Source organism: Geotrypetes seraphini, chromosome 1 (assembly GCF_902459505.1).
Source record: "Geotrypetes seraphini chromosome 1, aGeoSer1.1, whole genome shotgun sequence".
In the NCBI taxonomy this organism is placed as follows: domain Eukaryota; kingdom Metazoa; phylum Chordata; class Amphibia; order Gymnophiona; family Dermophiidae; genus Geotrypetes; species Geotrypetes seraphini.
In genome coordinates, this window is record NC_047084.1 from 300,706,242 (window position 1) to 300,724,394 (window position 18,153).

Here is an 18,153-nt window from a genome sequence, read left to right on the forward strand (position 1 = left end):
TGAAAGAGCAGAAGAGAGAAACAAACTACACTCCTGCAGTAAGGAAAAATAAAGTTTTACCAAAAATCAGAAAAAAAACCTGCTAACGTAGCTCTGCTAGGAGTGCCTGCAGATAACAAACTCTTCCACTGTGTTTGCCATTCTGTCAGAATCTTATCTTCCCCTAATTAGCCTCCAGCTGGGCTGAGAGGGAAAACACAAAGGCTCCCTAGTTTGCAATGTTATACAGTCTAATGTCACAGTTCAGGTATTGCAATGCTCCCGAGACTAGCTTTGATAAGCCCACGAGTTCAGCATACAAGCAACTTTAGACTCAAAACTATTAAGCACAAAAAAATAGTCAAACACTTCCAACCTTTGCTCAGTTGGTGTCCATTGCCTCCAAACCCTCGCTAGGCAGACTTGATACTCCAATGTCCATTGGTTCACAGTTTTGTAGCTGTCTCTCAGCTTCAGTCTCCAACACATCTGATATGTCCACAATGTCCCAATCGTGGCTCAGTTCCCCAGGCTTCAGTTGAGTAGAGGTGAGCTTTCTCTAGAGCTCACCCTGAAGCCTCCTCGGCCCCTCCCTGCTCTGAAGAGGGGGAAGGGAGAAAAATCTCTCTGCAGCTGAGCTTGCCTCTGTGACCACTTCCTGTTCTGAGTCTGGCCTTCTGGGAGCTGTAGTTTCTTAACTCCTGGGTTTCTTTGAGCCCTAATAGCTCCTTGGCAGTTACTGTCTGACTCATCAGGGTTAGACCAAGGGAAGTTAGCGCTTTCATAATCCTCAGGGCCAACCTGGTCAGCTCTCCTGCATCGGGGTTTACTGATCCTCTTCCCTAATCCTGTGTCAAAGCTAGGAAGAGAGCTAGATTTGTCACAGTCTTCTGTGACAATGCAACAGCAGTGTCATTTATCACTTACCAGAAAGGATGCAAGAGTGCTTCTTTGACTAAGGAAGCCCGCCTGCTCTTCATCTGGGCAGTGCGTCATTTCCAGGACCTTTCGGCAACGCATATGGCGGGAGTCACCAATGTTCAAACTGACTTCCTCAGCAGACAGTCTTTGGATCCAGGCGAGTGGGCGCTGTCCTCAGCAGTATTTAAAGCCATTGTGTGGCACTGGGGTCGGTTTCACTCTGATCTAATAGCAGTGATAAAGCACTCAGAAGCCATCTGATTTTTCAGTCAAAGATCTGAGCCCAGAAGTAAGGGCTTAGACATGCTGGTACAGCTGTAGCCATAGGGAGTTCTACTTTATGTGTTTCCTCCCTGGCCCATGATAGGTCAGGTCCTTCACTGGATTGCAACGCTTCAGGAAAAGGTCATTCTGGTGGCTCCAATTAGGCCTCGCAGACTGTGGTACGCAGATCTGATGCATCTCCGTTTAGGTTGAAGCCTTCAGTTGTGGGCTATTCCAGACCTTTTCTCTCAGGGTCCAATCTGTATGGAGGATCACTTTGCTCTTATGGCATGGCTATTAAGCATGAAATTTTAGAGTGCAAAGGTTACTCTTCTGGAGTCATGTCTACTCTTCTAAATTCTAAGAAGTCAACTTCTGTATCTGCCTATGCTAAAGTGTGAAAGATTCTCCAACATTGGTGAGACCAGGAAAGTGTGCAGCTGTATTGTCCTCTTTCAGTAGTGTTTGCATTTCTCCTAGTGGGCCTTGATAAGGGCTTTACCGTGGGCTCTCTTCAGATCCAACTAGTTGGGCTCTTTTGTTTCAGAGTCCAAGACCGTAGTCTTTCACTTGCGTCACACCATGACGTGGCCAGATTTCTGAAAGGTGCTCTTCACATTGAACCACCAATTAAACCGTCGTTCCCTTTATGGGACTTTCACTTGGTTTTCTCTGGCCTCCTCAAGGTTCTGTTTGAGCCTTTAAAAGACGCTTCTCTCTTGGACCTCAAGCTACAGACAGTTTTTCTGGTCGCCCTTACTTCAGTGAGACGTATCTCGGAACTCCAGGCTCTGTCTTGTGGAGAGCCTTTCCTGCGGATCTCGGAGATAGTTCCTTTGTTCCTGCCAGAGGTGGTGTCAGCATTCCATGTTATTTAAGAAGTGCATTTGCCTGTTTTCAGCTTCCTGGTTCTGAGAAACAGAACAGCCTTTTTCAGCAATTGGATGTCCGCAGAGTTCTTCTGCACTAACTAGAGGTCAGAAATGAGTTTCGCATCTCTGAACATATTTTTGTGTTGACTCATTCTTCCAAGCAGAGCACCTCCGCTTCCAAGGCGACCTTTTTCAGGTGGATTAGTAAGGACATTTTGTCAGCTTCCACTCTTTGCAGTCAATAGTCTCCTGTTTCTGTTAAGGCGCATTCTGCCTCAAGTATGGCCTCCTTGTGGGCCAAGGCTAGGGGTAATCTCCCTGAAGAGATTTGTAGGGAAGCTACTTGGTCCACTCTGCACACGTTTGTCAAATTTTACAGAGTGGATGTGGCGTCAAGACAGGACACTGCTTTTGGGTCCTCAGTCTTGAGGGTCGGCACAGTAAGCCCGCCCTAGATTTTTGGGCCTGCTTTTGTACATCTCACATGTCTAGAATGTCTCACCTATTGTACTGGAAAAAGTGATTATGTCCATAACTTGTTAATATCTTTTACAGTAGATAGGTGAGACATTCTAAACTCCTGCCCTGTCCTTCCTGTGCCTACTGTCCTTCCTGTGCCTACTGTCCTTCCTGCACCCTGACCTTCCTGCCTACTGTCTTATTTTGTTAATGATTATCCAAGTTTGTTTCTTGGATGCCAGACAACCCTTTTTGGGCTGTGAAGAATTCAGTAAGTATGTTCACAACACATGCAGGGGTACTTCCTGAGTTCCTTTGATGCTGTGGTTGGCTATTGGCTGTTTGTTATTCAAATTTTTCTTTTTGAGAAGAACAGTTGATTCTTGTGAATGTTCCCATTGGTGACCCTACTTCACGTTCTGTGTTGGAGCTCTTGGTGCTTGGGTACTAACTACAGATGGTGCTAGAGCTCCTAGTGAGGTAGAAGAGAATCATGGAAAAAATCCAGAGTGGATTCCTTCTGCATATGGCACATGGCCATTGGGAGATAAACCAATGTCTAGAATGTCTCACCTATCTACTGGAGAAGATGTTATCAAGTTAAGGACATAATCTCTATATACCTTGGGTTACATTGCCTATACACAGATGTCATCTTGAGCAGTTTGGACCTGGGAGATGTTAAAGGCGTATTTTTAGGAAAACAAAAAGTCCACCTTCATGAAGTTGGCATTGAAATCTTGATGCATTGACTAGGAAGCTGTACCAAACACTAAAGCTGAATCCATACTGAAGGGACCTTGATCTCTTTAGCTTCTCATTCATAAGACCCACTCAGAAACTGAGACAAATCTTGGAAGCACTAGAGCATCAGTATATGGAGCTTTGTACTGCTCAAAGTGGCCATGCCTGGGGCTGAACTTAGTTTTCCAAAGATAGTGTTGCATTAAGAACATAAGAATTGCTGTTGCTAGGTCAGACCAGTGGTCCATCATGCCCAGCAGTCCGCTCACGCAGTGGCCTTCTGATCAAAGACCAGCGCCCTAACTGAGACCAGCCCTACCTAAGTACATTCCGGTTCAGCAGGAACTTGTCTAACTTTGTCTTGAATCCCTGGAGGGTGATTTCCCCTATGACAGACTCTGGAAGAGCGTTCCAGTTCTCTACCACTCTCAGGGTGAAGAAGAACTTCCTTATGTTCATAAGGAATCTATCCTCTTTTAACTTTAGAGAGTGACCTCTCGTTCTCCCTACTTTGGAGAGGGTGAACAACCTGTCCTTATCAACTGAGTCTATTCCCTTCAGTACCTTGAATGTTTCGATTATGTCCCCTCTCAATCTCCTCTGTTTGAGGGAGAAGAGGCCCAGTTTCTCTAATCTTTCACTGTATGGTAATTCCTCCAGCCCTTTAACCATCTTAGTCGCTCTTCTCTGGACCCTTTCGAGTAGTACTGTGTCCTTCTTCATGTACGGCGACCAGTGCTGGACGCAATACTCCAGGTGAGGGCGCACCATGGCCCAGTACAGCGGCATGATAACCTTCTCCGATCTGTTCGTGATCCCCTTCTTTATCATTCCTAGCATTCTGTTCGCCCTTTCGCCGCCACCGCACATTGCGTGGATGGCTTCATCGCAACTCCCAAGTCGATCATAACTCCCAAGTCTCTTTCCTGGGAGGTCTCTCCAAGTACATCCTGTATTCATGCATGAGATTTTTGTTACCGACATGCATCACTTTACACTTATCCATGTTGAACCTCATCTGCCATGTCGATGCCCATTCCTTGAGCCTGATTATGTCACGTTGCAAGTCTTCGCAATCTCCCTGTGTCTTCACTACTCTGAATAACTTCGTATCGTCCGCAAACTTAATCACCTCACTCGTCGTACCAATGTCCAGATCGTTTATAAAGATGTTGAAGAGCACAGGTCCAAGCACCAAGCCCTGCGGCACCCCACTGGTGACGCTCTTCCAGTCCGAGTATTGTCCATTTACCCCCACTCTCTGTTTCCTATGCTCCAGCCAGTTTTTAATCCATTTCACCTTCGATTCCATGGCTTGCAATTTTCTGAAGTAGTCATTCATGCGGAACCTTGTCAAACGCTTTTTGAAAATCCAGATATACAATGTCGACCGGGTCGCCCTTGTCTACCTGCTTGTTTACTCCCTCAAAGAAGTGCAGCAAGTTTGTCAAACACGATCTGCCTTTGCTAAAGCCGTGCTGACCGGTCCTCATCAGCCCATGTCCGTCAAGGTGATCAATGATGCCGTCCTTTATCAGCGACTCTACCATCTTTCCCGGTACTGAGGTCAGACTCACCGGTCTGTAGTTTCCTGGATCTCCCCTCGAACCTTTCTTGAAGATTGGCATAACATTCGCCATCTTCCAGTCTTCCGGAATCTTTCCCGATTTGATCGACAGATTGGCTATTAGTTGAAGCAGTTCAGCTATGGTCCCTTTCAGTTCCTTGATAACCCTTGGATGGATGCCATTTGTCGCTCTTAAGCCTATCAATCTATCTACACACCTCCTCTAGACTGACCGTCAATCCTGTCAGCTTTCCGTCTTCGTTTCCAGCATATAGCCTGATGGGTTCTGGTATGCTGTGTAAATCTTCTTTGGTAAATACAGATGCAAAAAATGTGTTCAGTTTATCAGCGATTTCTTTGTCCTCCTTTAGCGCTCCCTTTATTCCATGGTCATCCAATGGTCCCACTGGTCTCTTGAATTTCAGTCTGTAACCTTTGGCTCAAACCTCAAAGACCTGTTGAAGGAGCCATTTTCATGCATATGTGATAGAATACACATGTTAAATCTCACTTATTTTATAGCACACACGGGTTTTGGGTAGGGTTACCAGATTTTCTCTTTATTTTGAAATATCTTTATTGTTTTTAGAAACCTGAGAAGAGCACATAACAAATGCAATATGAAATCCACCTAGATCCCACCCACCCCAAATCCCCAATATCCCCACACCAGAGTACAAGCAACTATTCCACAACAAACTATGTCTCAAGTTAAAATTGCCACATCCTTACACCTCCAAATCATTTAGAATCATTTAGATCTTAGTCTCATCTATTACTAGATTTTCTCTTTAAAAAAGGACAAATGGCCCCACCCCATTCTGCCCCCAGTCTGGCAACTCTCTCCCCTCCTTCCTTTCCCTCCTTCCTCCTTTGTGGTCTGGCATCTCTCTGTCTTTCCCTTCCACTTCCCCTCCCCCTGCCTTAGCCTGGAATCCCTCCCTCCTTCCTTCCCTGGTCTGATATCTCTCTCTTCTTCTCTTCTACCACCCATCTTCCCCATCCTGTGGTCTGGCATCTCTATCTGCCCCTTCCCTTTCTTTCCCTGGAGATCTGGCATATTTCCTTCCCTTTCCCCTACATCCCCGCGGTCCAGCATCTCTCTTACTCACCCCATGCTATCTACCCCACCCCCGGAGATCTGGTGCTTGCTCACTGTTCTCATTTCTAGTGGCACTGCTGTAACTCTTTGGGTCACTGACAGCATGAGTGAAGTAAACACACTGCCTTCTGCGACTTGGAAGCTTTCTCTCTGCTACTGCTTCCTGCCTTTTTCGGGGACAGGAAGCAGTAGCAGAGAAAAAGCTTCTGGGTTACCGAAGGCAGTATGTTTACTTCACTCGTGCTGCTGGTGGCCTGAAGAGTTAGAGCAGCACAGAACAGTGAGCAAGCACTGAATTTCACTGGGGTGGGGGAGTAGACTCCGGATAGGTGTGCTAGCTGCTGTAGGGTTACTAGTTGTCTAGGTTCCCTGGACAAAATTAGTAAAATAAAAAAACTGCCCAGGTTTCCAAGAGTCCTCAAAAAGAGGACATGTCCGGGGAAACCTGGACATCTAACCCTAGGTTTGGACAAAACGTGGACAGAATTGTGATTTAAAGTATATTTTAAACATGAATATTTATATCCGATCCCAATCAGATGTAAATTTTCTAAAGTAAATGCTAGAACAGTTAGAATGCCCTTCACATGCCCATGTCCCCCTCACATTAAAGCCTCCCCTTGCATTTACACAGTGTTTATAGAATAGGTGTTTAAGTCTGTTATGCAAGCAACAACAAATTGCACCAATTAGTGCTTGATAAAGCCAATTATTAGTATTTATCATCAATTTGCAAATTTAGTGCTAATTAGTTAATTATGTGCATCCATCTTTGGACACCATTTGTAGAATTCAGGGGCAAGTGTCATGTCCAGATTGCTGAAGAATTCAGTAAGCCAGAGTTTTTGTAGAATCTGCTCAGAAAGGACAAGGAAAGCAAGAATTTGTATCTTAGTTTTTCCAGTGCAAGATTTTTACATTCTGAACTTTTTTTGGATTTGGGAAAAAAAATCACCAAAGCTCTTTGCTCAATTCTAGCATAGCATCCTACTAAATCTATGATGATGATATGATAAAATCCATTTGCATGCCAACACAGAGGGTGCCCATGAATTGAACAGGTTTCTTCTCCAAAAGAAACACAATGGTAGGCTCAACCTGATGGAGACTGGTGAGGAGTTCCCTAAGCACTTGCCGCTTCATTTAGAGAATGAAACAGTGTCAGAATATGTTCCCGTCCCAGCAGTTAACTGTGGTAAATCATCCCGTGTCATTCTTTAGTTTCTATCTCAACCTCAATCTACACCAGCGTTCTTCAATACAAGCCTTGAGGGTCAGTGGCTGTGCCCATTCATACTCAAATTCTTCCCTTAAAAAATAACATGGGGATGTCATTTACCCTAGCCATTGAACTAGTGTAGGTGCTTGTGCCTAAAGTTAAGCATGTATATGTGGACTTATGCAGGTATGCTATAATGACAATTACCCATGTAATTGCTGATAATAGAATTTGTGTATAGCACACAGCATCCTGGTACCTAACGTTAGGTGACCTTTTGAGAATTACCGTCTTGGTCTCTGGGATCTTTGTCGGTTTTGAGATGGCACTGAGAGCCTCTGTTATAAGCATTTATTCACTTAGTCATTTATTTGTTCGTCCATTTTTATGTACTGCCTGTTTGATTTCAGTCATTCATGGCTGTTTACAAAATACAAGTATGTACAAACATGGATGTCGGTTTCAGAGAAGATGTACAAGAGAAGATTGCTGATTTGTCATGCAATGTGAGTAATAGTCTGTGATGCAGTGGATCTTATGAAAGTTTATTACAACACTTCATATCTTAACTAGTGCCATTTCAGAGCCATCTTCCACATACCAGAGGCTTTATAGAGGTCTACTTGGAAGCAGAATTTTCCTCAAAAGAAATTCTTACTAGATACCACCTGTCCTAGGAAGCAGGATTTGAAGCCTTATAAACATCCAGATGTCTAAATCACCTAGTCAAAATCAGGAATGGGTTTTTGACTGAATTCAGTGCAAATGAACTGTATTACAGTGTCAGTTTTAGAGAACTGCCTTATAAGAGAAGCTGAAGTTATTTGTAAAAGGTTGGCTTGTAGCTTGAAACAGCTGGGTTATCTGGGTATTAAGGGATGGCTCTATATTGCATCTACTTGAAATCTCTCCAAATCATCTGCCAAGTCAGCACCACTACCTAATCAAGTCAGAAATCTATTTTCTCTATATACCATAGGAGAGGGTGAGGTTTTTCTCCAGATACTTCCTTTCTGGTCCAAAAAACCTTGCAAGGATAGCATTCTCTATTATATCAAGGGCTTCAAACTAGAGAGTTGCGCGGGGACAGAAATCCCACCCATCCCCGCCCGTCCCCGCCAGGATCCTCTCCGTCCCCGTCAGGATCCTCTCCGTCCCCACCCATCCCCGCAAGGAATTACCTCCATCCCCGCCCGTCCCCATAAAAAGCAGCAATTACTTCTGACAGGATCATCAATTCCACAGTTTCTTTTGCGTTTGCGCTGCTGTTTTCCTTGTGGAATCTCTTTGGTGGAACCCTTTTTTTTGTTTTCTGTTCAGGTAATTAACTTATAAATCCCCTCTTTTACTAAGGCTGACGTGTCCATTATATTATATGGATGAACCCTGCTTCCAAAGCCTTCCATCCCCGTGGGAGTCCTGTTGGCTAGAGTGGTCCCCCCGTGGGAGTCCTGTGGGCCAGAGGGGGGTTCCCGTGGGAATCCCGTGGGTTAGGGGGGATTCCTACGGGACCTGCGGGTTTCCCGCGATCCCCATTCCTATGCAGACCTCTACTTCAAACATATTCTTGAAAAGGAATACCTTCAAGATGATTTCTCTGGGCTCTGCAGTTTCTCTTTTGAACATATGTAGAGAGACATACAGCTCACAAAGAGTTTCCTTTTTTTAATAATGTTATTGAATTTTTAACAACCATAGTTAAAACAGAGTGCATTATACTGGAGGTATTTTCCTATTACTATCTTTAGGTATAGCATTAGTTTTGCATATTCTTATGAAATGTCTAGCTGTTGTGGCTTTTCTTTGCAAGCTGGTGGTTCATTTATTTTCCTAATTGAATAATTGACTGTTGAAGAATACATCTCAGGCCAAGACAAATCCATGCAAAGCAGAGTCTGAGTGCTGCAGTCACTGGGTTTACCACCTTTTACCCCAAATCCAGACTAAAAGCCATGCCAAATGTGATGTGATGTGTCTCAGCCAATAAGGCACATAATATTAGAGCCATCACAGAAGTAATTCAGAGTTAACAGACATCAGCTTGGTTATGTTCAGATTGCTGGAACTCCTTTTGCACAGTGGCAGTAAAGGTCTATGTGCATTTCTATTACATTTTAGAATATAAACATGACCAGTGAAGTTTCTTCAGAAAACACCTCTTACAGGTAAGCAACTTTACTTATGGCAGGGATGGCAAATCATAGGATGAGTGGACATTAGCCTTGAATGGCAGGCAAGTTATGACTTTGATGTTACCCCTATTTTCCCTCTTTCAGCTTCATATTAGATACAGTATTTTGCTCTTAAACTTCCTTTCCACTGAGAAACACTTTTTGAGCATTTATACATTTGAGGCATAGGCATGACTTCCATCTTATATTCCTTCTCTTCCTTGTGACTAGTTAGACAATTGGTCCATATATTTTGTATCTATACAGTTCAGATAATGCTCCTGTCACAGTAGTGTGCCTACTTGAAGAATGTATACATTTTACCAAATGCATCTTTAGTTCATAACTTAGACACTTAGAAAAATGCTCTTATCTGCTCCATTTACATTGCAGCCAATTGAAAAATATCATATTTGGACAAGTTACTAAATTAATTGTCTTTATGCAGCATTCAAATAATATAGATTTAAATAACAAGACCATAAAACTAGAAAGTTCAGAAATGTCCTATGTTGTTTGTGGTGTTTCTTAGTTGTGCTAGATTGAACTTCTTTATTTCATTTCCCCCCTCCTGTTGCTCTCATTAGCTGAAGATGTGAGTAACCCGAGTGAGTATGCTGTGGATGCTGCTCGTTCAGTTATTGGTCCATTGCTGAAAGGGATTTCACCACTTGCAAAAGAGGTACAGATCACAGTTCTGGCACAAGTTGTGACAATGTTCTTGGAAACCTGGATGGATCATATATTGCATCACAAAATAAAATTTAGGTGAGTCAGTGACATATGAGGTCAGATTCAGTAAATAGTGCCCAAAGTTAAGCACTGGGAAGAATCCATGCTAAGCGCTATTCTGTAAAGAGCAATCTGGGCCTAACTTTGGGCACGGGGACTTACATTTGCCAAAAACCTGGTGTAAATGGTGACACGCAACCAATGACAATTGGATGTGTAAATGACTAAATTTTTGGAACACACTTGACATGCCTATGCCCTTCCTTGGCCACCTCCCTTTTTGGGTTACACGCAAGACAATTTGTGCATTTAGCATTATTGAATAGCAAATAGGCAGATCTGTGCATAAGTCCTAATTAGTGCCAACTAAAATCAACAATTGAACAGTTTGCTAAGTAATTATTTTGTGCATTCTCTAAGGCCTAAGCTGCAAGAATATTGTACATTCTTTGTCAACTAGACAGATCTACTTTGGAAAATCTAGGAAATGATTTTTTTCTGAGGCAGGTGAACTACATATAAAATTTGCATATATTTGCTTGAGGAGAGAGCTGTTCATTAAAAGGCTTCTTTGAGTCTGTGTTGGATGGACCTTTTTGAGATTTTGGGGAGTAATAAGTGGGAAAGAGGCCTGGAAAACTGTTAAGTCAGGCCAAGTGCGCCCACATTAGGAATTCTCATTAAGGGGGGCTTAAACAGAAAAATCCCAGACCGACAGCATTTGAGTTCTGAAGAGTCAGAGAACTGTTTTGATTTAAACTTTTAAAGATTACTGATAGGAGGGAGTTTTCTTTGGGTATATTATAATGTTTTATACTAATTCAGAAATTGCTGTGAACAAATATATAATTTGTAAAACTTTTCTTTAAGCCTGGTATCCATAAAAGCTAAAAGGAATTTCTTTGTTCAACCATAAGGACAGCCTCTGCTGGCTCATGATTGGTAGATGAGAGTGATGTAATATGGGTCATTGCGAAAGTACATAAATGAACGAACCAGGATAGGTTCTCTGAGACCATGTTTTCAGAATAGGTGCAAGTTTACATGTCTGATTGTATGTGTCTCCATTGTACAAATGCCTTTTGAAACAAGATTTCTGTTAATTTTTAATAAACAATATTTGATTGGAAATATTTGTACAATTATCATTATTCACAAGCATCTAAGGGCAGGGTTAGGCTAAAAACTCTGTTCACTACTTAGGCTTTTTAGGATGCCAAACACCAAAGTAGGTATGGCTAATGTTAGAAGTGGTGTTAGATGGCCCAAAGCTCCTACATATGCACGATTCACATGAAACTAATAAGTGCTGAAAATGTAGGCCTGGAAAACCCTGGCCTACATTTCCTGTGCCTATCTTTTGCATCGGCACAATTCCAAAACCGGCACCGATGCGTGAATTGTGGCCGCTTTTAAGGCGGCTACTGATATCGGTGCAAAATCAAGAATCCGCTTCTTGAGCTAAATCCAAACAAATAATCAAATTGAATCAAATTAAATAAAAATGTATCTGTTATAAATGTACGTTGGTATGCTATGGCTTGTCAGATGAGACATATTAATGATTGGTTTAGAGGAACATCTGATTTTTCTGCTACACCACTGGAGTTATCTTTGCTGGCTCCGTTCCATGTGAGCTATTTTCTACATGTGGCGGATCCGAGGATGCGTCCTTTGGTGTCTCACTACCCCATTTTTACGCCGGTCAGAAGGACATGGAGATGGGTCTGTAAAACAGCCAAATTGTCTTCTAGGGTGTCTTTATATTTGCCTATACAGGGCAATGGAGCTTTCCAGCCGGGCATGCAAAATGCCACCTTTATTAGGTGGCAAGCACAAGGTCTACAATATCTTTTTCACCTATTTTCGGAGGAGGGGAGCCTGGTCACATTTGCTGAGCTGCAACGAACTTTTGACCTACAGGCTAATGATCTCTTCGCCTATTACCAGATCTGTCACTATGTTCAGTCCCTCCCAGTGGCTGCCCTTACTGAAGTCTGCAGGGAGGCGCTTTCGGAACTCTTCAGCCTTTCAGCCCAACAGAGGATTCCTCTACGATTTCATATTGTGGGGATCCGGGATTGCCAACCAAGTACGAATCTGGATATATTAGCGACAGCGTGGGCTGAGGACTTGCATTGCCAGTTGACTGCTCAATAGTTACAACGGGTCCTGAAGAACATTCATAAGGTGTCACCCAATATTACTCACTGGGAAATGCAATTGAAAATTGTTCTTAGACTTTACATTCCACCGGAACGTGCAGCCCGGATGGGGATTACTGCGTCGCATTCTTGCCTGAAATGCAATCAGGCTCACGCATCTTTGAGTCACATGTTTTGGGCCTGCCTCGCAATCCAACAGTTTTGGAGACATCTTGGCCTATATACCACATCGCTTTGGGGAAGGCGATGGCTTCCGCAACCAAGGGCATTATTTGGATTTTATAATATAGCCTCGCCCAAACCCAGGGAAATGTCAGCATTTATCTCCAGAGCCCTTTTGATGGGAAAAAAAGCCATCCTCACCAACTGGCTCTCCCGTGATCCCCCGTCATATGCACAATGGAGATCCCTAATGATAGTGCACGCAACACTGGAGAGATGCATGGTGGGAGACTTGACTCTTGGCCCGGGTCGCAAATTTTGTCAGGTATGGGAGCACTTCTGGCAGGACCTCACACCGCATGCTCGCAGTAGACTTTTGAATCTTTAAGATTTTATTCCCACTCTCAGCTGTTGGACTGGCCATGGATTCTTGGGGAGGGGAGGGGCTGGGGGGCTGGGAGGGGAACTGATTATATTGTTGAAAATGTTATTTCCTGAATGTAATGTAATGTAATTTATTTCTTATATACCGCTACATCCGTTAGGTTCTAAGCGGTTTGAAGAAAATATACATTAAGATTATAAATGAGAAGTAAGAAGGTACTTAAAAAATTCCCTTACTGGTACTACTGTTTGTATTTGCTTCTTACTGCTGGAATAATAAAAATCATTTAAACATAAAATGTATCTGTTATAAAAAGCAACATGATTTTAGTTACTGATTTGTATTTAGCTAAGTAATTACAAGCCAACATTTGCAATTTAAAATGTCATCACTTACAGAAAATTCAATCAGGCAAAGTACAACGCTTTGAAACAAATATAAAATACAAGTGACAAGCCATATATCAAACAACTACTCACTGCTATTTTCACTGCAGCTATTAATATACAGTGTTTTAGCAAAGTTATTCAACTGTTCATCATGTTGCACTTCTGTCACATTGTCAGTCACAAAAGGCGTGAGCTAAAAGAAGAGTTTTTAGCTGCTTTTTAAATGAAGTAGTGTCATTCTTACAAACCTGCAGGATAAATGCACATCTCTTATTTTGCTAGTATATGAATTGATGAAAGGTGATTCTGGCCATGAATCTTCAAAATCATCCAGGGCCCTTCTACAGGTATAGGTAGAATTTGCAATTGGTATATGTGATTGTGGATCTGTTATCCTGTTTGGTTCCTATCTTTAACTATAATTTACTGTTTGTTTTTTATACAGCCTCCAGGGAGCCTTACAACTCAAGAATGACTTTGACATGGTCCGTGATATGATCCAGTCACAGGATTCAGGTCTGTCTGTGGATACCCGACAAGCAGTGCTATCACTGAGAATCTTCCATCAAGTGGACAATGCCATCATCTGTCTTCTTCAGCAGCCACCTAATAAGAAGTATATGTCTTCCCCAGTTTGGAAGCCTTTCCGCATATGTTGTGAGTGTCTCAGTCCTGTTTCTCTGTATATAGAATGTGGTCCCAACCTCTGCCTCAGGATGTTCTGTGAATGACTAGCTGTCTAATCTGAGGATGCTGCATAATATCCAAAAAATGCCTTGTGTCCCGACTAGAAGATAAACATCTTTTTACACTTCACTAGCTCCTCTTCCTTCATAAGATGAAATATGGGCAGACCTGATGAACTTTGTGATCTTCGTTTGTTTTCATGTTCTTAGGTTTCAGTATTTCAATGTCTTTTGTTAGCATTAAATGACAGTGTAGAATATAATATGCTTGCATCAGTGTAACGAGTTGAACAGTAGATATGATTAAGGCAAGGTATAAATTTTTGAAAACTGACTTATGTTTCCTAACAGTGTGGTTCTGAAATATGTCCTGGGGGGATCCCCAGCCTGTCAAGTCTTCAGGATATCCACAGTGAATATGTATGAGGGAAATTTTTAGGCAGTGGAACTAGTATATGCAAATCTCACTCATGATTAGTCATTGTGAACATCCTGAAAACTTAATTGACCAGGGATCACCCACGGAGAACCATTGTTCTAATCTAGATTTTAGAAATATATGAAAATGTTTCCCTAGTTTAGGCAGATAAAAGAGATTAGGAATAAAACTGAAAGAGAAAGCAAGAGGTAAGATTGTTCCTGTCAGCAGCCTTTATTGTTGCTCATGGGGATTTATTTTTTTCTTCCTGGTTTTTGTTCTGCTCTCTACTATGTAGCTGTTACTTTGATGTTCTCAGCCTTGCTGTTCTGGACTTTGCTTCTGTAGTCTCTCTAGCATCTGATTGACTGAGGAAGAGTGCAGTTTGGAATTGGATATGAATCTTTTGTAATGTGGCACTTCTGATGGAAGCTACCATATATACTTACTAAGAAATTTTGACTTCAAAATCCCATCAGTAAACCAGAATTGTCTTATCTATGGATCATTCTCATCAGTAAATTTAAACACACCAAAATATATAGTAAGGAAATTGCCTTGAAACACCTGCAACATAAAATAATTCAAAGACAAAAATAAAACAGTGGAATAAAAAGACCTCAGGCAGTGTTCCTTACTTAGGACTTCAATAGTCCACAACTAGCAATATAGGAAATGCTACAGTCACTGGCCAAAAAAGCTCCATTTTCCACTAAAGTCCATTTTAACTAAGTTGAAGGTATGTTCTAAATCTCTGGAGTGACTCCTTTTTTGATATGGATTTCCAAATTCTTTGAGTAACTTCCTTCTGAAAATGGACGATTTGGAGAATTTATAGCTGCAACCGCTGCCCAAGTAACAGCATTTATCCCAGGACAAGCAGCCAACATATTCTCACATGGGGGTGATGGCATCCACGGAGACTGGTATGGACAGTGTAAAAGTATACTGTCACTTTAAGCTTTAGAAGCTTTAAGGCTTATCGTCAATCGCTTAATGCAGTAAAGAAACAATTCTATGTTAAAAAAAATCTCTAAAGCAAAAAATTCATCTGCCCTCTTCAAAATTCTCAAACAATTAACTTATTTCAAACATAAACCGGTCACTCTCATGGATGAATCTCCATCAGCCCAAAGTTTAGCTGATTTTTTTCAGATGAAAATCAACTTAATAAGATCTAAAAAATTGCAAAAAAACCCCAAAACAAACCTAACTCCTCGGGTGCCACCTGTGCCATCACCAGTGTCAAGGAAACTGTCATGAATAGCTCTCTAACTGCTTTTTGTTCCAATTTCTCCTTACCATCTCTAATAGATATTGAACGTATGCTTCATTCCATTAACATAAAGGGTTCTAAAACAGAGCCTCTTCCCCCTTTCATTTTAAAACTTTACTTCGCTATTTTTGGTCTCTATGTGCTCCAAATTATTCATAAAAGTCTTTCTACTGCCAGTCTCCCAGGAGATTGGAAACATTCGATTCTTTATCCTGTCATCAAAAGACCCAATAATTTAAAGGACTGCGCTAACTATCGTCCAATTGCTAATCTCCCATTCCTAGCTAAATTAACCAAAAAGATTGTTTTTCATCAGCTGTCGGATTTTATAGACAAAACACGGACTCTGCATCCTAACCACGCAGGTTTTCAAAAAAATCACTCCACAGAACACTCGCTTTTAGGAATTACTACAACCATCCAATACTACCTTGATCAGCACAAGTCTGTCCTTCTTGTCTCCTTAGATCTTGCTGCCGCATTCGACACTATAGATCACCATCTCCTTCTTCAATGACTTGCATCCATTGGTATATCTGATCAAGTCCTCGAATGGTTCAAATCCTACTTCTCTGATAGGGTTTCCATCGTTCATTTCAATAACTCAATTGCCAAGTCTTTTAATTCTAACTTTGGCATTCCACAAGGTTCCATACTGTCCCCTTTATTTTATAATATTTACTTGGCTCCCCTCTTAACCCTCTGTCAATCGATTGGATTCGCTGTCTAAGCTTATGCCAATGATCTTCAACTCCTTCTTACCATTGACCCTACTAACCAAAATGATATCTCTATCATAGATCTCAAATTAGCTAAAATTCATGATTAGCTAAATGTGAATATGCTTTCTCTAAGTATTTTTAAAACAAGTACTGTTGATTGCTCCGGTTTCCATCAACAATGTCCCTCTTAAATCAACTCCAACAACCAAAATATTAGGTATTCTTGTTTATAATAAACTTTCATTTCGTCCTCAAATCAGTGCACTGGTTAAAAACTGTTTTTACAAACTTAGATTGATTAGATCTTTGGTCCCTCTTCTTGAAGCAAAATCTCTTAATGTTTTAATTCATTCTTTTGTAATTTCTAAGATTGATTATTGTAACACATTATATAAAAGGCTGTGTCTAAAAGATATAAAACGTCTTCAACTTATAAAAAAACACAGCTGTTAAAATTATTTCGAGTTCTAAAAAATTTGATCACGTCACCCCTTTGTTACAAAAAGCTCACTGGTTGCCCGCTTGACTTTTAAAACTATACAAACTAATACCCCGGTGTTCATAGACAGACTACTGATCCCTTATGAACCTCCCAGAATTTTAAGATCAGCCTCACAGCATTCCCTTAACGTCCCATCCCTAAAGATAATTGGTATTTATCATACTCTCATTTTCTCAGTCACTGCCCCTTTAATTTGGAACTCTTTCTCTTTATACCTCAGAGCTGAACAAAACTTGCAGAAATTTAAAAGCAGCCTAAAATGCTTACTTTTTAAAGATGCCTATAACTGATTTTTTTACACATGTATTTACTTAACTTGTCCCCCTTTCCTATTGTATTTCCCTTTTATGTACTCTTTCTAATAAATTGTAGTTCTCCCCTTTTCTTCCTAATGTTTCTTTGTCATAAGTATGTTTGTTTAGTAGACTTATATTTGATTATTTAAAATGTTTGTCTCCCAGCTATTTTTAATCAGTATGTACAATGCTTTGTACCTTTGGATAAACGTTTAATCAAAAATTTAAATAAACTATGACTACCCGCACTGTGCATGCACGAGTGCCTTCCTGCCCTATGCCAGCTCGTGAGGTAGTCAGTTTTTCATTTTCTGTTTCATATTTTTCATTAATTTCATTATTTATTTCTTGTTACTTGTTTTTCTTTTGCATCCTTTACAATTTCAAGTAAATTTCTTTATTTTAATTTTCGGGGTCTATAGGCATTTTTGCAGCCTTTGTCCCTGCCAACAGCATCGACGGCTTTTCAGCCTTCTTAGCACTCCTTTGCTGTTGATCTTTTCTGCTGGATCTTTCCTGATCTTCGAGGGCTAAAAAAACCCCAAAACCGAACAAGAAGAATAAATGCCTTACCAAACAAATGTTTTTATTCCTTTTGTTCCTGCATTTTATTTAAACAGCTTGGACCAATCAGAACCAGGGAGGGACCTGAGGCTCTGATTGGCCCAGGTTGTATAAGGCCCCTCCTAATGAAGGGGCCTTAACCAACTTCAGCCAATCAGTGCCTCAGGCCCCTCCCCGGTACATCCCAGGATGCACCAGGGAGGGGAAGGCCCATTTTAAAGCAGTGGGCCAGCAGGGTGGAGAGAATCCGCATCCCTCCAGTCAGACATCTACATGGAGGTAAGGGGGGGGGGCGTCGGAAGCAGGGGGAGAGTGGTCATCTCCCCCGCAGCAAGGGGGGAGGTTGCCGCTGCTGCAGGGAGGGGGGTTGTTTGTGGCGGGAGAAAGTGGGCATCTCTCCTGCTGTTGTTGTATTTTGGGTTTGTTTGTTTTTTATCTTTTCATGTTTTTTTTCTGCACCAATTTAACGAGTCTTTGCTACTCTCCGCCAAACTCATTTACATGAGCGTTTTTGGGAGAATGACTCACATTTTTAAATTCACTAGCAGAATGGCAGCA

The 18,153-nt window shown here is 41.6% G+C and overlaps 1 protein-coding gene across 5 annotated transcripts in view; it reads left to right on the forward strand.

Moving 5' to 3' along the window:
- Nucleotides 1–18,153, forward strand: part of CCDC142 (coiled-coil domain containing 142) — a 91,493-nt gene that overhangs the window by 58,461 nt on the left and 14,879 nt on the right. For all 5 annotated transcript variants that reach the window (XM_033954886.1, XM_033954896.1, XM_033954905.1 and 2 more), the window contains exons 9-10: nt 9,886–10,066; nt 13,577–13,788. In XM_033954886.1, the coding sequence (XP_033810777.1) occupies nt 9,886–10,066; nt 13,577–13,788 (393 nt within the window). The remainder of the gene's footprint in view (nt 1–9,885; nt 10,067–13,576; nt 13,789–18,153) is intronic.